General features: G+C 39.6%; 1 protein-coding gene across 5 annotated transcripts in view; it reads right to left on the bottom strand.

Annotated features, from left to right (window-relative positions):
- Positions 1–19,766, bottom strand: part of WASHC4 (WASH complex subunit 4) — a 69,966-nt gene that overhangs the window by 49,199 nt on the left and 1,001 nt on the right. For 4 of the 5 annotated variants that reach the window (XM_051846047.2, XM_051846048.2, XM_051846049.2 and 1 more), the window contains exons 2-12: positions 17,186–17,325; positions 13,264–13,317; positions 13,117–13,182; positions 12,062–12,107; positions 11,564–11,631; positions 6,297–6,379; positions 3,825–3,867; positions 3,291–3,394; positions 2,559–2,679; positions 720–843; positions 488–615 (exon numbers count right to left, since the gene is read on the bottom strand). In XM_051846047.2, coding sequence (XP_051702007.2) covers positions 488–615; positions 720–843; positions 2,559–2,679; positions 3,291–3,394; positions 3,825–3,867; positions 6,297–6,379; positions 11,564–11,631; positions 12,062–12,107; positions 13,117–13,182; positions 13,264–13,317; positions 17,186–17,325 — 977 coding nt within the window. Of the gene's footprint in view, positions 1–487; positions 616–719; positions 844–2,558; positions 2,680–3,290; positions 3,407–3,824; positions 3,868–6,296; positions 6,380–11,563; positions 11,632–12,061; positions 12,108–13,116; positions 13,183–13,263; positions 13,318–17,185; positions 17,326–19,766 lie in introns of those variants that run through there. The other variant, XM_051846052.2, reaches the window with a different exon arrangement.

Here is a 19,766-nt window from a genome sequence, read left to right as displayed (position 1 = left end):
ATACAAATATGAAAAAAAGCAAACAGAAACTTGAATCCTCGTGTAATTTACTTTCACTCTGTTAGTGTACAAACTACAAAAGATACTCAGGTCTCATGACCACGTATCTAAACTAACACAAACAAGTCTCAAGTTTTAAACCAGAGATTGCATCACAGAAATAGCAAACAGATTCCAAAAATGAGAATGAGGGATAAGAAGAGGAAGAGGAAGAAAACAGAAGGAAAACAAGGAAAAATAAGATGGGAAAAAGTACTAATTGTAATAATACAAAGTTAATGTACAAGAAAAAAATACCAAAAATATCCACCTACACATGCATTCATTTGAAACAGAATTTATGGAGTATTTTTATTTACTATGTTACTTATTTCTGGAAAGTCTGAATCTTAAAACTGAACACTACTACTTTTTTTGATAAATAGGAATAAAATTCAAAATCTTTTTAATCTCCTCAAATTGAAAAATAAAAGTTTTAGGTTCTTACCTTCTTACAAATGTCCAATAAAGACTTATAAAACTTTTTATCAACAGTTCGAAAAATTTGAAAGTGCAGTACAAAGAGTCCACAAATTCCAACATACTTGTCTCTCTGGTCAATTTCAGAAGGTTCTCCTTATAAAACAGCATCAAAGAAAAGCAGAATAATGTACTTAAATTATGCTTTCAAAGAAAAGCAAACTTTATCAACAATAACAAAAAATTCCAATTTACATTACCAAGTTTGGCTTCTACATTTGCAAAAATTGAGCGAATACTATGTGCAAATTCTTCAGCAAAAGTGCTATTTTTTGACACAGATACTCCTCCATTGAGAGAATCAAACTGTTGTTCTATACAGGCCTGGATAAGAAAACATTTTAAGAGAAATTGACTCTCTTCACAATAAACTATTAAATCCTTTAACACAGTGTGTGACAGACTTCTACATTCATCATTTAACTGTTACTAAAACTCTATCTCATGACCATGTATCTAAATCAACTACAGCTCAGGTTCTTAGCGCATTCCAATCTAATAACTAAAGCCTTTTGAATGGGAAATGTATATTTACTTACATTTCTGAGTACCAGTTACATAGAAGCAGTAAAATTCAATCCCAAATCTATAATTCTGCATGAAGAGATACTCACAGTGATCCTCAGAAATGCATAAAAATTATTTCTAAGGAAATAGTGGAAAGTACTTTTTAATTTTACTTTATACATTAAAATAGTTGTTTTCGATTTACAACTATTCTCCTAGCACTTGATCACAGCACGCACTTGACCACGGCATGTACAGAAATATCTCCTGGAAAAAGCAAGTAACAAAAACAAAAGTCTTCTGAATCTAATGAAGTTAAACTGAAATCAGTAAGAGCTGAGATCTGGCAAAACTGTGATCATACAAAGACAAAAGAGAACCCTGAAACATTTTAAATAGAATATGATGCAACTTCTGGCAGAAATTACCAAAGCAACAGAACTTTCCATGTTGATGGAAATTTTCTACATCTGTGCTGATATGACAGCTTAGCTAGGAACTATATATTGCTTAATATTAAGAACATAAAAGGACCACCGCCTGCAGTGCCAGCATCCCATACAGGCACCAGTTTGAGGCCCAGCTGCTCCACTTCCAATCCAGCTCTCTGCTATGGCCTGGGAAAGCAATACAAGATGGCCCAATCCCATGGGAAACCGGGAAGAAGCTCCTGGCTTTGGATTGGCACAGTTCCAGCCATTGCAGCCAATTGGGGAGTGAACCAGAAGATGGAAGACCTCTCTCTCTCTCTTTGCCTCTCTTCTCTCTGTGTAACTCCAACTTTCAAATAAATAAATAAATCTTTAAAAAAAATGTTAAGCACATAAAATGAGACTAAAAAAGTGAACTTTTTTTAAATTTGACATTAGTTCATTTAAATTTCAATAGCCAAATGTGTGGACCCAAATTACGCCCCCTAAGCCCAGACTTTAAGGTAGTCTCACAAATCTGAATCTACAGGTAAACAAACACAATACTTAACGTAACTGCTTAGATCTTAGTTCTCTTCTTTTTTTAAGACTTTTTTTTATTTATTTGAAAGAGTGACAGAGAAAGAGAGAGAGAGAGAGAAGTCTTCCATCCACTGGTTCACTCCCCAAATGGCTACAATGACGGGCTGGGCCAGCCAGCCCTAAGCCAGGAGCTTCTTCCAGATCTCCCACACAGGGGCAGGGACCCAAGCACTTGGGTCATCCTCTACTGCTTTCTGAGGCCATCAGCAGGGGACTCAAACCGGCGCTCATATGGGATGCTGGCACTGCAGGCCGGGGCTTTAACTTGCTGTGCCACAGAGTCAGCCCCTAGACCTTAGTTCTTAATTCTTATTCTTTCATATCATTTCTAAATTACTACATCATTTTTGTTGCTACTGGACACTAAAATAAATCACTTATTTCAGTACACTGACAAAGCCAAAGGACTTTTTAAGGAAAATCATATTCAACAGCACAAGGTGGAAAAGTTCTGTAATTCTAAACTAGGTCAACTAAAACTACTTTCCATTTGTTGCAGCCTGATATAACTCTTCCTACCTGGAATATCATTCCATCAAGTAACTGCCCTTCTAGCTTCAGCAAGAACTTCTCAAATGGCTTCAATTTTTCTTCCTGAATTCCAAATTTTGAAGGATTGTGATGGACAGATTTCAGTAACCTTGCAGAAGACGAGGAGAAAGAATTTAAACCTACTTACTACTTAATGAATTCTCAAATTAAAAACTTCCCCAGAAATCAAACTCTTATTTCATGATTTTTGTTTGACTCTACATGTCTAAAAATTTGAGCAAAGCAATCTTAAGAGTCAATTTTCTTGTATCATCTTACATTCAGGTGCCTCATGCACTGCACATAACAGGTATTTAGTGAATACTTATAAATTGAATATAACAAAATTGTGTACTTTATCTATGCTTTCGTTATCTATTGTTACCTATGTAATAAACCAAGCTCAAGAGAAAACTGTCACTTGAATAGAACCCAAGGGAAAAAGTAAATCTGGGTCCTAGGGTAGGCAAATTAACATTCTACTACACTTTAAGAATAAGGATGCTTTATACATGTATATCATATACTCTCAAGCCAATATCCCCTGAAATTAAAGAACTGTTACTGTCTTCATAAAAACACCTGACATGACCTCCTCCTATTAGATCACCAAGTCTCCTGAGGGATCTGAATTACTTTTTTTTTTTTTACTTTTTACTAATATTAACATATTAACCATACATACTAAGAGAGTATTTAAAAATATTGTAGTTGGTATACCTTTTGTACATAGTCCAGTGGTCTTTCAAGGTGACATGATTATCAATGATTTCATCGAGGGTGAGCAAAACTGTTAGCAGTTCTCCCAAGTGCTCATACATAGTCTGTCAAAAAACCTTTAATGATTATCATTTAGTCACTCGTTAGAAGCCCCATGTGGATTTTTTAAAAGAACCCATTTGGGCTAATCAGTAAATTAGTTAAAGCTGGGGGATAGATCAGTTAACTAAGCTACAGGATTGATCCTCAAATGGACTATTAGCCTTTGACCATTATTTCTTTCTTAATAGTGACACTGCAGATTTGATTCACTCTCCAAGGAGACGATTTGAAGCATGTGCACTGCGCCACTAATGAGAAAAACTAAGAGTGATATGAACAGCAATCAGGAATGCTTAATCAACTTTACAAAAAAAAAAAAAAAAAAAAAAAAAAAAAAAAAAAAAACCTTTAAGAGTCTTCCTATAGTTGTATTCCCCAAACATTGCAAAATAAAATACAGTAGAAAGTAGTTTTACAAGTTAAATTATTTACCTGAAAATGAACTCCAGTTGTCTCTATAATTTTGGGTGCAATCCTATTAAAAAAATAAACTGAAGTTTAAAAAAATTTTTTTAAGATTTAATTATTTGAAAGGCAGAGCTACAGAGAGAGAAACAGAGAGAGGTCTTCCATCTGCTGTTGCCTAAACCAACTCATGGGTAGAGATACAATGCCATGTGACCTATGGATAACTTTACTCATTTAAATCTAAAAGATATATCTTGGAATGGAGAAAGGAAAACAAAGCTGATATATATCGTATCTTTCTAAACCACTGAATTTTTCAATTATTTAGAATCTTTGTCAGCCTACACAAACTGTTAATGGGAACAAGTCCTCTCTCCAGTTAGGTTTCAGTACTCACCCCAACTGAAAAACAATGCATACTAAGATTATGCCAAAATCAAAGGTCACCAGAAAAATTCAATTTTACTTTTATTCTATTTACTCAACAAGTCATTTAAGATTGTGTATTAAAACATGATTCCAAAAGACAGAATGCATATTTTAAAAAATTAAACACAAAATCCACATAAATGTCATCTTCTCAAGGGGGCCTTCTCAGAATCACACACAGGTACTGCAGGAGGTAGGGGAGCTGTGCGGTCATTCTCTCCTGCCAAGAGGACAGCTCTCATGAAAAGACAAAACACAGGGGTCAGCCCTGTGGTGTGGTGGGGTAAGCTGCTGTCTGCAGTTCCAACCTCCCACATGGATGCCAACTTGAGTCCCAGCTGCTCCACTTCCAATCCTGGGAAAGCAGAAGATGGTCCAAGTGCTTGGGCTCCTGAACCCACACGGGTGCCCCAGATGAAGCTCCTGGCTCCTGGCTTTGGCTGGCCCAGCCCTAGCCGTCTGGCCATTTGGGGAGTGAACCAGTAGATGGAAGATATCCCTTTCCCTTTCCCCTTCCCCTTCCCCTTCCCTTTCTCTCTCTCTCTCTCTCTCTCTCTCTCTATATATATATATATAGAAATTCTGACATTCAAATACAAAAAATAAAAAGACTACATAAACTCAGAGGAAAACCAGAAGAGAAGAGTCAACCGCATCCTCCAGTTTATGAAGAGCTGAGATACAACATGCTATATACTAAATAACCATCAGTACATTGGTAACCAAAAAAACAGTGCCGGCTGCTCAGGGATCCTGGCAAATCACTCCCCTGGGTCTTGGTTCATCTCTTCCCACTGTGAAGAACCCCCAGTCACACACCTAAACAAAGTTATTGCAATGATATAATTAAACGTAAATGTGGAAAGATTTAAGGATAAAGGAGTAATCAAATGTAACATATTATTTTGTGGTAATAAAAACAGCAAGGATATTCTGAAATCTTTTTTTTTTTTTTTTTTTTTTTTTTTTTTTTTTTTTTTTTTTTGACAGGCAGAGTGGACAGAGAGAGAGAGAGAGAGAAAGGTCTTCCTTTTGCCGTTGGTTCATCCTCCAATGGCTGCCACGGCCGGTGCGCTGCGGCCGGCGCACCACATTGATCCTATGGCAGGAGCCAGGTACTTCTGGTCTCCCATGGGGTGCAGGGCCCATGTACTTGGGCCATCCTCCACTGCACTCCCTGGCCATAGCAGAGAGCTGGCCTGGAAGAGGGGCAACCGGGACAGAATCTGGCGCCCCGACCGGGACTAGAACCCGGTGTGCCGGCGCCGGACATTTTTCTTCACCTAGGGTAGTGGTCTCCAAACATCAAAATTCAGAATGAAAAATTTTTTTTGTGTAGACTTTTTAGCTCTACCTCCTAGAATTTTGATTTTTAAGAAAAGTCTCATGTTTTTATTGAGTAAGGGAAAAGAAAAGAGCGATAACATGGTACATGTACTAATTCCATATTAGGTTTTTTTTCTATATGGTCAAATTTCTTCAAGATTTTTCTGTTGGGCCGGCGCCATGGCTCACTTGGTTAATCCTCCGCCTGATGCTGGGTTCTAGTCCTGGCTGCCCCTCTTCCAGTCCAGCTCTCTGCTGTGGCCTAGGAAGGCAGTAGAGGGTGGCCTGAGTGTTTGGGCCCCTGCACCCACATGGGAGACCAGGAAGAAGCACCTGGAATCAGGCTTCGGATAGGCGTAGTTCCAGCCATAGTGGCCATTTAGGGGGTGAACCAACGGAACGAAGACCTTTCTCTCTGTATCTGTCTAACTCTGTCAAATAAAAAAAATTAAAAAAAAAAAAACATTTTTCTGTCAATAGATAATGGGTTCAGTCACCCTTATTAACCTAGGTATTAGATATATATATCTAATATATATATATATTGAGTAGTGTTTGAAACATCACAAGTGTTCAAGGAATGCTGAAGGGATGAATAAGTGAATAAAAATGATTTCAGAATTGCTTCTCAGCCTTTGGCCAAGATCAAGTGTAAAAATGCTTTCAGGTGATTAGATAATATTAGAACAACATTTCCTACGTCTCTACTATAAAGGCAAAATATTTCTAAAAATCCATTACTTGTTACTGATATAGAGGGCAGCCAACTGATGGACTACATTCATCACCACTTCATAGCACCTGGTAACGAAACAGGACAGTTCCTGAAATGACAAGGCGAATGTATGTTACAAAGTTGCCTTTTAAATATCACCATTTTTGACTGACTTTTACAGTAATAATTCTAACAAAAAATAAAATCGTTTTTCAGTCAAATCTCTAGCAGCCAACTTCAAGCAATCAACATTTAACACAGCTTCTGCAACCCTGGTCATGCCCAGGGTTCCTACTGCATTTCATTCATACTCCATGTGAAGTCTGATGTTTCAGTTACTCATGTAACTCCTATGGCAGGGACTATCTCATTCCTTTGTGCACTGCCTAACACAGTAGTTAACACTCAACCATTTCTCAGTAAATTTCTGTTCTTAAATGAGTATCTTTATGGATGAAGGTGTTCACAGACTGCCACTGTATAAAGAATTTAAGAGGAATGAGTTTGCAGAAGTCACTTTAAAAAAAAAAAGTCACAATCAAATAGCTTCAATGATCTTTAATCATATCTATAAACAGGTGTGGCACACAGCAGATGAAATATCCATTATCCCAGAGATATGTTTGTCATTTATTAACTCACATCTACCATGTCCCAAGCCTTCTGAAAATTTTTCAGACACTCTCAACTTTAAGATGTATAAAAAGTTTGTAAGTAGAACATTTGAAATCCCATGAAATCTATGGCTATTCTAAATGTTAAGCCTTATGAGGACAGGAATTTGTCAGTCTTGTGCAGTGTTATTCTCTGTACCAATAACAGTTTCCAATTTATACTAGGCTCAAAAACATAACTGGTCTAATATTTAAAAATGAAATGTTCACGCAGCTGTGAGATCCAAAAACAACTTAAAGTTTTTGACAATGAAAAATAATTCATTCTGATTTAACTTAATCAGCTCTCGTTTTACATGTCTTAATAAACTTCTAAAAGTTTAACAAGAGTAAAATACAAAAAATGCAGAACACAGAGCAGGCACAAAATAAAAAGGCAGAAAAACTCAGATTTATTTAAAAAAAAAAAACATCAAAAACACAATAAATTAACCACTTAATAGACCGAGGTTATCAACTGTAATAAAAGCAGTCCTTTGGGAATGAGTGCCTTCATTGACCCAGATACAGCCATGTATCTCTTCTCCACAGGGACATGTTTGGAGAAAGATGTCTTCAGCCAGCTTCCCTGTTGTGTAAAAGACGATACTTACACAAGACAATTATGATACCTTCAAGGGACAGAATCTGAGACTGCTCTGACGCATGCAGTACATCAGTGAGCACGTCACTACGCAGTGCATGGCAGTATATGCAATTTCAAAGAAACACAACTAAATCATAACATTTTGTGGCACTGAAAGTTTGAAAGAATGGAAAAAGATGAATATTAACTGGAAAAAAGCAAGAGCAGCAATATTACTTTCAAATGACAACAGACTTTATTAGGATTACTGCAGTTACTTACTAAACAGGGTGAATACCCCTCATCTGAAACATTTGGGATCAGAAGTATTTTGGATTTTAGAATATTTGCACATACATAATGAAGTATGTTGGGGGTGGAACCTAAGACTAAACATGGAATTTGTTTCTTACACTCCTTGTAGCCTGAAGGTAATTTTATACAGTATTTTTATTAATTTTGTGCATGAAACAAAGTTTCACAGCATGAAATTTTCCACTTGTGGCATCCTGTCAGCATTCAAAGTTTCAGATTTTGGTGCACTTCAGATTTCCTATATTTGGATTAGGGATGCCCAATCTGTGTAAGTAACATACATTTGTCCAATTATATATAATATACATAATTATCACAGCTTAACAGGGTCATCACATAATGATAAAAGGTTCTATTTATCAGGAGTCATTATTAATTTTTTTTTTTTTTTGACAGGCAGAGTGGACAGTGAGAGAGAGAGACAGAGAGAAAGGTCTTCCTTTTGCCGTTGGTTCACCCTCCAATGGCCGCCGCGGCTGGCACGCTGCGGCCCGCGCACCGCGCTGATCCGATGGCAGGAGCCAGGAGCCAGGTGCTTTTCCTGGTCTCCCACGGGGTGCAGGGTCCAAGCACCTGGGCCATCCTCCACTGCACTCCCTGGCCACAGCAGAGAGCTGGCCTGGAAGAGGGGCACCGCTAGGCGGAGGATTAGCCTAGTGAGCCGCGGCGCCGGCCAGGAGTCATTATTAATTCTAAACTTACACATACTAAATATAAAATATTCTTAAAATAAGAAATGTAAAATGTAATAAAACTGAAAGATTAATTTGACACATTCATTGGGACCCTGTAAACTACCTTTCTTAGACACCATTATTCCTGATAGGTTCTGCCAAAATGTGGCACTAAAGGGAGACCAAAAGGCAGGGAAAGCACATCTACTTCTTGCTGCTGCTGGTCAACACAATCCAGGCAGGCGCAGCTCACCCTGACTCAGCAGTGCAGCTTGCTCCAGCACCAGCTTCCTGCAGCAGGCTCAGAGGTGCGAGCAGCAGCTGCATAGTGTCACTGCCCCAGGCTTGAGTGTCAGTCCCTGGGGAGTCCTTCTCCAAGCTCCAGATTCTGGCAACCCCAACCTTCTCCCTTTTGTTCCCCAGATGGGGAAGTATGTCTGCTTCCTCCAGAATACCTCCGTGTTTTCTTAGCTTCAAGTCCTCCAACTCCTGTGCAATCAACTCTGTATTAAATTTCTCTCCTTTTAAAAAATAATGATTATTGTGTTTATTTAAGGTATACACGTCTTAAATTACATATAAATAGTAAATAGGTTACTATAGTGAGGCAAATTAACATGTCCATCACCTCACATGGTTGTTAAAGATTTATTTGAAAGGCAGAGGCAGAGGGAGAGAGAAAGAGATCTTCCATTGTTGGTTCACTCCCCAAATGGCTGCATTGGCCGGAGCTGGGCAGATCCAAAGCCAGGAGCTTCTTCAGGGTCTCCCACATGGGTGCAGGGGCCCAAGGACTTGGGCCATCTTTTGCTGCTTTCCCAGGCCATAGCAGAGAGCCTGATCGGAAATGGAGCAGCCAGGACTAGAACTGGTGCCCATATGGGATGCCGGCAGGACAGGCAGTGACTTAGCTACACCACAGTGCTGGCCCCTACCTATCTTTAATTTTGTGGTAAAAGCACAGTTGAAATCTACTCAGTAAGTACAAATCCCAAATGCAGGACATTTTTAGTATCTAAAGTTTTTATGTTGCAAATTAGAGTTCCAACCTTGTTATTCCTAGTATTTGCTACTTTATTAATGGGTTTTTTGTTACTATAAATACCTGAAACTTATGAAGCCGACTGGGGCTTTCATGAACAACCCTCTCATGAGAACTACCTTCTAAGTGTGCATTCCAGCAACCTAAGGACCTCCTTCTATGCCCACCTCCTAAATAGTGTAACTGGATTACCTTTCCAACCCATTAGTAACACTAACAAAAGACTTTTGGGTTTAAACTTTAAACATCTGTATGGGTTCTGTGCAGCCATATCCTGTTCAAACCAGAGCAGCTACTTTGTATCCTCTGACCTCCACAGCTTTTAAAATATCTTCTATAATTTGTTTTCTAGAGAGGATCTTGAATTCATATACTGTATTATTAACAACGTGACTTCAATTAGGTAAATTAACAAGCAAAAAATAGTAAAGAAGTGTGAACAACGTTTTATGCCTGACTGGATGACAGTTACCAAATCTTGTACCCAGAAATCAGAAGGGAGGCGGGAACTACAGTTGTGCTTTCCCTATCTCCGATGTTTGCTTTTTTCTTATTGTACATGCATTGTTTTTACTACAGCTGGGGAACAGCAGTTATTGTTGGATAAAATTAAGTAAAAAAGTCTGCAGTCATGAAAGCATATATAAACGTTCTGTTAGATGCATCAAATGCTGCTATTTTTTTTTTTTTTTTTTTTTTTTGACAGGCAGAGTGGACAGTGAGAGAGAGAGACAGAGAGGAAGGTCCTCCTTTTGCCATTGGTTCACCCTCCAATGGCCGCCGGGGCCGGCGCACTGCAGCAGGCACACCGTGCTGATCCGATGGCAGGAGCCAGGTGCTTCTCCTGGTCTCCCATGGGGTGCAGGGCCCAAGAACTTGGGCCATCCTCCACTGCACTCCCAGGCCAGAGCAGAGAGCTAGACTGGAAGAGGAGCAACCGGGACAGAATCCGGCACCCTGACCGGGACTAGAACCCGGTGTGCTGGCACCGCAGGTGGAGGATTAGCCTATTGAGCCGCAGCGCCGGCCCCAAATGCTGCTTTTTAACAACTTTGTTGGGGCCGGCGCTGTGGTGTAGTGGGTAAAGCCACCGCCTGCAGTGCCAGCATCCCATATGGGTGCGGGTTCCAGTCTCAGCTGCTCCACTTCTGATCCAGCTCTCAGCTACGGCCTGGGAAAGCAGTGGAAGATGGCCCAAGTCCTTGGGCCCTGCATCCATGTGGGAGACCCAGAAGCTCCTGGCTTCAGATTGACACAGCTCCAGCCATTGCAGCCAACTGGGGAGTGAACCAGCAGACGGAAGACCTCTCCCTCTCTCTCTCCATAATTTTTTCAAGTAAATAAATAAATCTAAAAAATAAAAAAAAGACATTGCTCAAGTAAAAGCTTAATCCTCACCATTAACTTTTCGTGATATAATTTGTCTTTTCCTACTGGTATGAAGTTAAATGCTTCCAAAGGCAAGAGGACAGGCCTGGCATTTTGGCAAAGCAGGTAAAGCTGCAACACCAGCATCCCATTTGGTGCCGGTTTGTGTGCTGGCCGATCCAGCTCCCTGTTAATGGCCTGGGAAAAGCAGAAGATGGCCCAAGTGCTTAGGCCCCTGCTACTGATGTGGGAGACCTGGAAGAAGCTCCTGGTTTCAGTCTGGCCCAGCCTTGGCCTTTGTGGCCATCTAGAGAATGAACCAGCAGATAAAAGATATTCTCTCTCTCTCCCCTCCCCTCTGGGTCTCCCTCTCTCTCTTCAACTCTTTCAAATAAATGAAGAAAAAAAAAAAAAAAAAAAGGCAAGATGAAATACTGTCCATAAATGAAATTACACAGACTTATTTTTACACCCATTTCCCTAAAAAGGCAAGTACATCTTTCAAGAGTTATGATTTCCTAAACTATAATCAATGTTAGTTAGTGTCTTACCCTCTGAGTATGCATCCTTAGCATCTAAAGGTTTCAGAATTTTAAAGATTATGTAATGTACTTAAATTTTTCAAAAACCTCAATAGAAAGTAAAATTCAGTTACCTGTAAGAATGAAATGAATCTTCCCATTTGAATCTGGCAATCACCTTCCACCATGCTAGAATCTGTAGCTTTAAAAGACAACATTTAGAATTTTATTTATATTTTTAACAAACTCAATCAGCACTGAAAAAGTGTTTTTCATTAGAACATCTTCTAAAGTGGATAACATTAAAAACGAAATTTTTACATGCAAGAGAAAAAGGAAATAATCATTAATCACACAATTAAAAGTAATTACCTGCTTCATTAATGAATTCAAAGAAAAATCTCATCTAGTTACAATGCTTTGTAACCTATGAAAATATCACAAATGAAGCCATTGCTGCTCCATCACTCAGTTTTTCCACCCATTTAACCAAATATACAAAAAACTGGAATGATTATTTCTCACACTAATACATTATTTAATCATGGCAGCGGTAGTACTGTCTATTATTTTTTGTTCATTTCAATCGTAAAAAAGGCATCACATTACAATTCTGAAATTTTAAAACTTACCTCCTTCTCCATAAAACAAGAGACCATTGTAAAATTTAGTTTCAGCCTGTTAAAAAAATTTTAAATAATTTCAAAGATTGTTATTGTTTTCAAATTACTAGTCTCTCCTATTTCTCTATACTTAATAAATGACTATCATTTATATACAAATTCATTTAAATTCAAAAACTGCTTACAACATAAGTAAATTCATTTTATCCTTAAAGTAACCAAGATATAACTGATATGCAAAGAGGTATCTTGGCTCCTTTAGCCTTTCCTTTATCTTAACTGATCATCCTCTTGGTCCCACATCCTCCCATTAGTTCAGGGAACAGAGAGAGCAACCACATAGTGTCAAAGAGGGGAAAAAAGATGCTTTACCATTTCTACTTGAGTTTTAATGGCTTTTGAGTAAGGATAAACAAAAGCACACATTAAATATTCACAGCTTTTTCAAATTTCAGTTCTATATACAGAAGCAAATGTGGCAGATCTAGATTCAACCAATCACTACCAGTAAAATGTTTCGCAAGTGGCAGCTTCTCTAAGCCTCATCTATTCCGCATGTACGCTCTGGGTCAGGGTAAGCATGAATTGTGTTTCTGGCACACAGTACATATTCTATGAATGGTAGTACTACTGTTAACTGCATCCTTAGTATTACTATTACTTTAAGTAAATCATTCAATAAATATTTATTCTACATTGGGCATATATAAGCTTATATTGGTTTTATTGAAAGAAAAATTTTTTAAGGGGCAGAGAGACAGCTCTCACTGCCATCCACTGGTTCACTCCCTAGATGCCCACACCCGGGCCAGGGTAAAAGCCAGGAATACAATCCAGGCCACCCAAGTGGCTAGCAGGAACCCAATTACTCACACCATCACCACCGCCTACCAGGGTCTGCATCAGCAGAAGCTACAGCAAGGAGGCAAGGAGCCAGAGCTCAGCCTCAAACTCAAGCTCTCTGATGTGGGGCACAGGCATCCTAACTGCTAGGGCACTTCCAGGTACATAACTGCTTTTCAATTATCTGTTTAAAGTTTTAAGACAATAATACAAAGTCTTACCTCATATTTTAATTTCTTTATTTCACAACAAAGTGCAGCATAAACAGTGATGACTTTGTTTAAGACCTAGTTTCATGAGAAAAAACATTTTTAAAAAAGCAAATTATAACAGTAAACTAAGACATTTTTAGATTAAGGATTCTGTACCTTGTTTTCAGTCTTTATGAGTTCCAAAAGGGAAGACTGTTCACAAGGCAAAAGCTATAGAAACAAAGGGAAAACAACAATTATTTTTTTAAAAGTCACTGAAATTTGAAATATACAGATTGAGACAGTTCTATTCTATTAAACTTGTTTTAAGATACTGCACTCAGCAAGAGGACCACATCAACCATTATGTCCAAAGCCACCTCACTAGGCAACACAATAAGGAAACCAAACAATCTCAGAAAGACGTGGCCCCAACATGACACAGTCAAGCTGCCCTCTAAGGTGTAAGGTTGTTCATTATGAGTGCAGTGCTAGAAAACGCAAAGTAAAAAGGTAATACCACTATTACTAAGCTTCATTAGTTACGACCATCGTAAAAGACCTTGCATGATTTTGGAATTTGCTATGCAGTCATATATTTAATAAGATATTATAATTAAAAGGATAAAAATAAGTGATAAAGAACAAGTATCTTTTCAGAAACACAACAGTGTCCAGTTTACTTACCTTCTAAAGCTAGCTCAATTTCCACTTCGTTCATAAAGGCTTTCTGATCCTCATCTATAAGTCATAGCTTGATTAAGTGAAATCTTAAGTTCTCTTTTGGTTACATGCTAACAGTTTCCAAGAATGTACACTATATACACCCTTTCTCATTAGATTGTAATTTCTGTTTACAGAGATTTTGCCTGAGTTTGTGATTTTCCCAAAATACTAAGCAAAGAATCCTGCATAAGAGCAAAAAGAGGGGGCCAGCGTTGTGGTGCCATAGGTTACGCATCTGCTTGAGGCACCAGCATCCCATAGATGTGCTGGTTCTAGTCCCAGCTGCTTCTCTTCTGATCCAGCTCCCTGCTGATGGCTTGGGAAAGCAATGGATGATGGCCCCTGCACCCACACAGTAGACTGAAAGACGTTCCTGGCTCCTGTCTTTGAATCTATTCAGCTCCAGTCATTGTGACCATTTGGGGAGTGAACCAGTGGATGGAAAATCTCTCTGCTCTCCCTCTCTTTGTAACTGCCTCTCAAATAAATACATCTTTAAAAAAAAAAAAAAAAGAGCAAATATAATAAAATAATTCCTCAACAATGGAACTACAAAGAGGTTCCTGATAAAGCAAATGGGTGTGCATGATAAAAGAACCCTTCTGTAGAAGAAGATTGTGAGAGATGATTTTGTTTCTTTACTAAAGTAAGAGTTGAGGCAAACACACTTTTATGACCAAAGGGTGCTTTATAGTCCAAGAGCCAAGTCTTTAAAAAAGCTCCAAAGTTGAAACAGGTCAGGTTATTCATAGAAATAATGCTTTAAAAGCCACAAAGCTTCACATTGCTTTAACATTTATTTATTTATTTATTTGAAAGTCAGCATTATAGGGAGAGAAGGAGAGACAGAGACAGATCTTCTATCCACTGTTTCACTCCCCAGATGGCCCCAACAGCCAAGGTTGAGCCAAACTGAAGCTAGGAGCCAGAGAGCTTCACACGGGTTTCCTAAAATCATACGCTATAAACATCCTACAGACTATAGAATAGAGGACAAAATCTATCAATTTTTTTTTTTTCCTAAAGATTCATTTATTTGGAAGTCAGTTACAGAGAGAGGGAGAGATGAGATTGTCCTGGGCCAGCGCCATGGCACAGTAGGTTAATCCTCTGCCTGTGGTGCCAGCAACCCATATGGGCGCTGGTTCTAGTCCCTGCTGCTCCTCTTCCAATCCAGCTCTCTGCCATGCCCTGGGAAAGCAGAAGATGGCCCTAGTTCTTGGGCCCCTGCACCCACATGGGAGACACAGAAGAAGCTCCCGGCTCCTGGCTTCCGATTGGCATAGCTCCGGCTGTTGCGGCCATCTGTGGAATGAACCAACGGAAGAAAGACCTTTCTCTCTGTCTCTCGCTCTCACTGTCTGTAACTCTACCTCTCAAATAAATATATAAAATCTTAAAAAGAAAATAAATATCGTCCATCTGCTGGTTCACTCCTCAAATGGCTGCAACAGCCAGTGACTGAAGCTAGGAGCTTTTTCTGCATCTCCCACATGGGGAGCAGGGGCCAAGCACTTTGGCCATCTTCTGCTGTTTTTCCCAAGCCATTAGCAAGGTTTTGGATCAGATATGGAGCAGCTCGGACTCGAACTAGTGTCCATATGGGATACTGGCATTGCAGGTGGCAGCTTTACCCACTATGCCACAACACTGGCCTCTGTCATTTCAATTCTCATGTTGTCAGAGAATGGTCAGAGTACTACACCCTAACAGTCAATCAATATACAGTTACATCAATAAACTTTGGCTGTAATCTCTTAAATTGGGCCAATTCAAGATAGAAATGTTTAGGTATAAAGGACAGTATTTATGAGCAATAAAAAGTTTCCACAAGCCGGCGCCGCGGCTTACTAGGCTAATCCTCCGCCTAGCGGCGCCAGCACACCGGGTTCTAGTCCCAGTTGGGGCGCCGGATTCTGTCCCGGTTGCCCCTCTTCCAGGCCAGCTCTCTGCTGTGGCCAGGGAGTGCAGTGGAGGATGGCCCAGGTGCTTGGGCCCTGCACCCCATGGGAGACCAGGAGAAGCACCTGGCTCCTGGCTCCTGCCATCGGATTAGCGCGGTGCGCTGGCCGCAGCGCGCCAGCCGCGGCGGCCATTGGAGGGTGAACCAACGGCAAAGGAAGACCTTTCTCTCTGTCTCTCTCTCTCACTGTCCACTCTGCCTGTCAAAAAAAAAAAAAAAAAAAAAAGTTTCCACAAAAGAAAGTTAACCTCATTCTCAGTCCTACAGCTTTTAGAATAAGGACCTTCCTTGCTGAAATTGGTTAGGACAGTACATGGGGCATAATACTGCCATTACTGAAAGCTAAAACATGTAAACATTCTGTGATAAAATGTCTTACTGGCCCTTCGCAAGAGAAAAAGAAACAAAGTGCTGACATATGGTCCAACACAGATGAGCTTTGAGACAATATGCTAACTGACAGAAGCCAGCCACAAAGGACCACATATTCTATGAGTCCTCTTATAGGAAATGTCCACAGAAACAGAAAGTAGAGGCCTGACGTTGGCTAGGGCTGGTAAGTGTTGGCATGGCATGCCTTATGGAAGTGAGGGGACTACTAATAGGTACAAGATTTCTTTCTTTTAGGTAGTAAAAATGTTCTCAAATTGACCATGGTAATGGTTGAACAATTCTGTAAAAACATCAAAACCACTGAGTTGTACAACTTGATTGGATGAACTGAGTGATACGTGAAACTCAGAAACACCATCTTAACAAAGTCAATGCGTGTGATCCCAGGACAATGTCAAGTTATGTGGTAAGTGTTCAGAAAATATCAGTTATTATTTAAGCAATAATAGACCACGGTTTCAATGACAGACTAAGAACTTTCTCAATGGAAACAGAGTAAGAATGATTTATTTTATACACATTAAAAAAGTACTCACACATCAAGATCACCTAGATAGCAGGACAGAACTTTCTGGAAATTATGAGAATATACTACATCTTAATTGGGATATGAGTTACATGGGTATGCATGTCTGGCAAAACTCTTTCACCAATATTCTTAAAATCCATGCATTTCCATGTATGTAAAATAACCTCAATAAGAAACAAATAAAAGCCTGAATATTCTATCCAGCTGTCCTCTTCTTCTTGATGATAAAAAACAAAGGCCAGTTTGAAAAGTTGGACTTTGTGCCATTCTTTAACAATAAAGGCTTTGAGTCTCTATCATTCTTTAAAAAAAAAAATAGCAAATTAAAAACACCTAGGTGGCTTAACGAAAACGAAATTAAAATCTTTTCCAAGTTTCTTTTAATACTTAGATTTCAAGTAAAAATATTTTGCCATTTAAAAAGCTGCTTTGAGGATCTAGTTTGTCCTGAAAACATAAACATAAAGAGAAAGAAATTTCAATCAAACCTTTAATGCTATAGGATCAAGATTGAAATCCCAGACGTCTCCAATAGAATCATCAAGCGCATCCTCGATTCTTCTCAGTTGAGACGTATACTCCTCGAGAAATTTCCCGTAATTCTTAAGCTGGACTTCAGCATGAATTTCTAAATTTAAATGTTAAAACGGTATGTGGTAAGTTCAAGAAATGAGTTACAGAGCATTTACTTCAAATAATCTCAAAAGTCACAACAAAGCATTGTTAATTATTACTTTGGAAGGTAGGAACTTCTGAAAAACTTCAAAGTTAAACAATAATGCAGTGTTCCATCTTCTCCAAATACATTAAATAATTTTAAAAGCAGTAGCCCATACAACCCATTACCATGTAACTGTCTGGACAATGCCTTAGACAACGTAATGTCTCTATGTTCTAGTTCTAAATGACTTTATTACCCTCCCCCCCAAAAATACGCAGGTGTAAAAATCTGTGTTGTCACAGAACTAGTACTTTAAAATGTTGCTTCTATACACAGTAAACTGCTTCAATAAACTAACCTTTGTTAAAATGGAGGTTTCAGATCTTCAGCATAACAATAATCACTCCCATAATGCCTATATTTACCAACATATTTATTTAATCATTTAACCATAATCAGGCCAAAAGAGCCAGTAATAAACATTGGCTATGGGGCCTGCGATGTGGCACAGCAGGTAAAGTCACCACCTGCAGTGCCAGCATCCCATTATGGGTGCCAGCTGAAGACCTGGCTGCTCCATTTCCGATCCGGCTCTCTGCTAATGTACCTGGGAAAGCAGCAGAGGATGGCCCCAACTCCTTGGGCCCCTGCACCCATGTGGGAGACCCAAAGAGGCCTCAGGCTCCTGGCTTTGTCTCTGCCCACCCCGGCTATTCGGGCCATTTGGGGAGTGACCCAGTGGATGAAGACATCTCTCTACCTCTGCTTCTCTATAATTCTGCCTTTCAAATAAATAAATCTTTAAAAACAAATAAAACAAACATTGACTGAATACAGAATACTGTCCAGATATGGACAGAATTTACACATTAAGAGAAGACTATTTAAGGAGTCATTGGAAAAAACTGGATTTTAAAAATGACTATTCATCAAAACTAATCAAAGTAAATATTTCACTTTACACATAAGAATTCATTACTTATTCCCAAAGGCAACAAATTCAACTCCAGTTTCTTTCCTTCGTTTATTTATTTATTTATTTATTTATTGACAGGCAGAGTGGACAGTGAGAGAGAGACAGAGAGAAAGGTCTTCCTTTTGCCGTTGGTTCACCCGCCAATGGCCGCCGCACTGCTGCTGGCGCACCGCGCTGATCCAATGGCAGGAGCCAGGTGCTTCTCCTGGTCTCCCATGGGGTGCAGGGCCCAAGCACTTGGGCCATCCAGAGGGGCAACCGGGACAGAATCCGGCGCCCCGACCGGGACTAGAACCCCGGGTGCTGGCGCCGCAAGGCGGAGCATTAGCCTAGTGAGCCGCGGCGGCGCCGGCCTTTCTTTCATTTTTTTTTTAAAGGTGCCCATATGGGATGCTGGCGCTGCAGGTGCAGGCTTTACCCGCTATACCACAGCGCCGGCCTCCTCCAACCAGTTTCTTTATGAGCATGACTAACTTTATTTAATCTTTGTCGTCTAAAAAAGAAAAATTTTTCTTCAAATTAGTGCAAAGCAACTAAGAAAGTGTGCTCTGACTCATGCTGTATAAAAGTACAAAGACTTAATCCTTTATCCTCCCTCGGTTTACAGCCCGTTCTCAATCAGGTGAATCCATTTGGTTCATTAACGGTCTATCTCACGATTGTAACATTAATCTTGGCCAGTTGGGAACACATTTAGTCTAGATGTGATTCGCAAAAATTAACGGAAAGTAGATACAAAACAGGTGAACACTCTTCTCTTTCCTGCAGCTAACGTAAGAATAGTGAAGATTCTCAGAACCCTAGGGAAATGACCAGCCAAAGCGGCACCTGACCAGCAAGTAAGAGCTTAAAGACAACACCAGAGAACATGCTAATAAATCACTCTTTCAGACTCTTCTAGGGGATTCTCAAGGAAGCGAGCAACAGCAAACCTGTATTAACATTAAAAGTCCTTGCTGACGGGTGGTTGGAAAATTGACAAAAAGTAAAACTGAGACTTGAAATAAAACTATAGAGCAATTCAAGAGATGCCAAAAACATATTTAACAAGCTTACCTCTCCCTGTACCCTGCATTCTGGTCTCTCATCTTTGCATCCCTAATACCCAGCACAGCCTCACTGTGTAGAAAATGTCTGCTGGGTAAATCAGATCCTCCTGCTCTGCAGTCCATCCAGTTTCCAACCCAACTAACCAATCTCTGCTCCAGTGTTTCCAATCCACTCCAATAAAGGACCTCAGGGCCTGAGGTGCAGCACCCTTTGCAACAGTAAACACAGAATCCTCTCCACAGAAGAGTTTACCACCACCTACATTTTTTTTTTTTTTTACATAAAGTTGCAAACCATCCTGTATGTAGCTCACCCTTGGCTAATACAACTTACATGTAAGTTTGCAGACGTTAGTCTTTGCAAAATCAAGCAAAACTCATCT

The sequence above is a fragment of the Oryctolagus cuniculus genome, chromosome 11 (genome assembly GCF_964237555.1).
Source record: "Oryctolagus cuniculus chromosome 11, mOryCun1.1, whole genome shotgun sequence".
In the NCBI taxonomy this organism is placed as follows: domain Eukaryota; kingdom Metazoa; phylum Chordata; class Mammalia; order Lagomorpha; family Leporidae; genus Oryctolagus; species Oryctolagus cuniculus.
The sequence above is the reverse complement of the archived record's forward strand: the minus strand, read 5'-3'. Positions and strand labels throughout refer to the sequence as shown.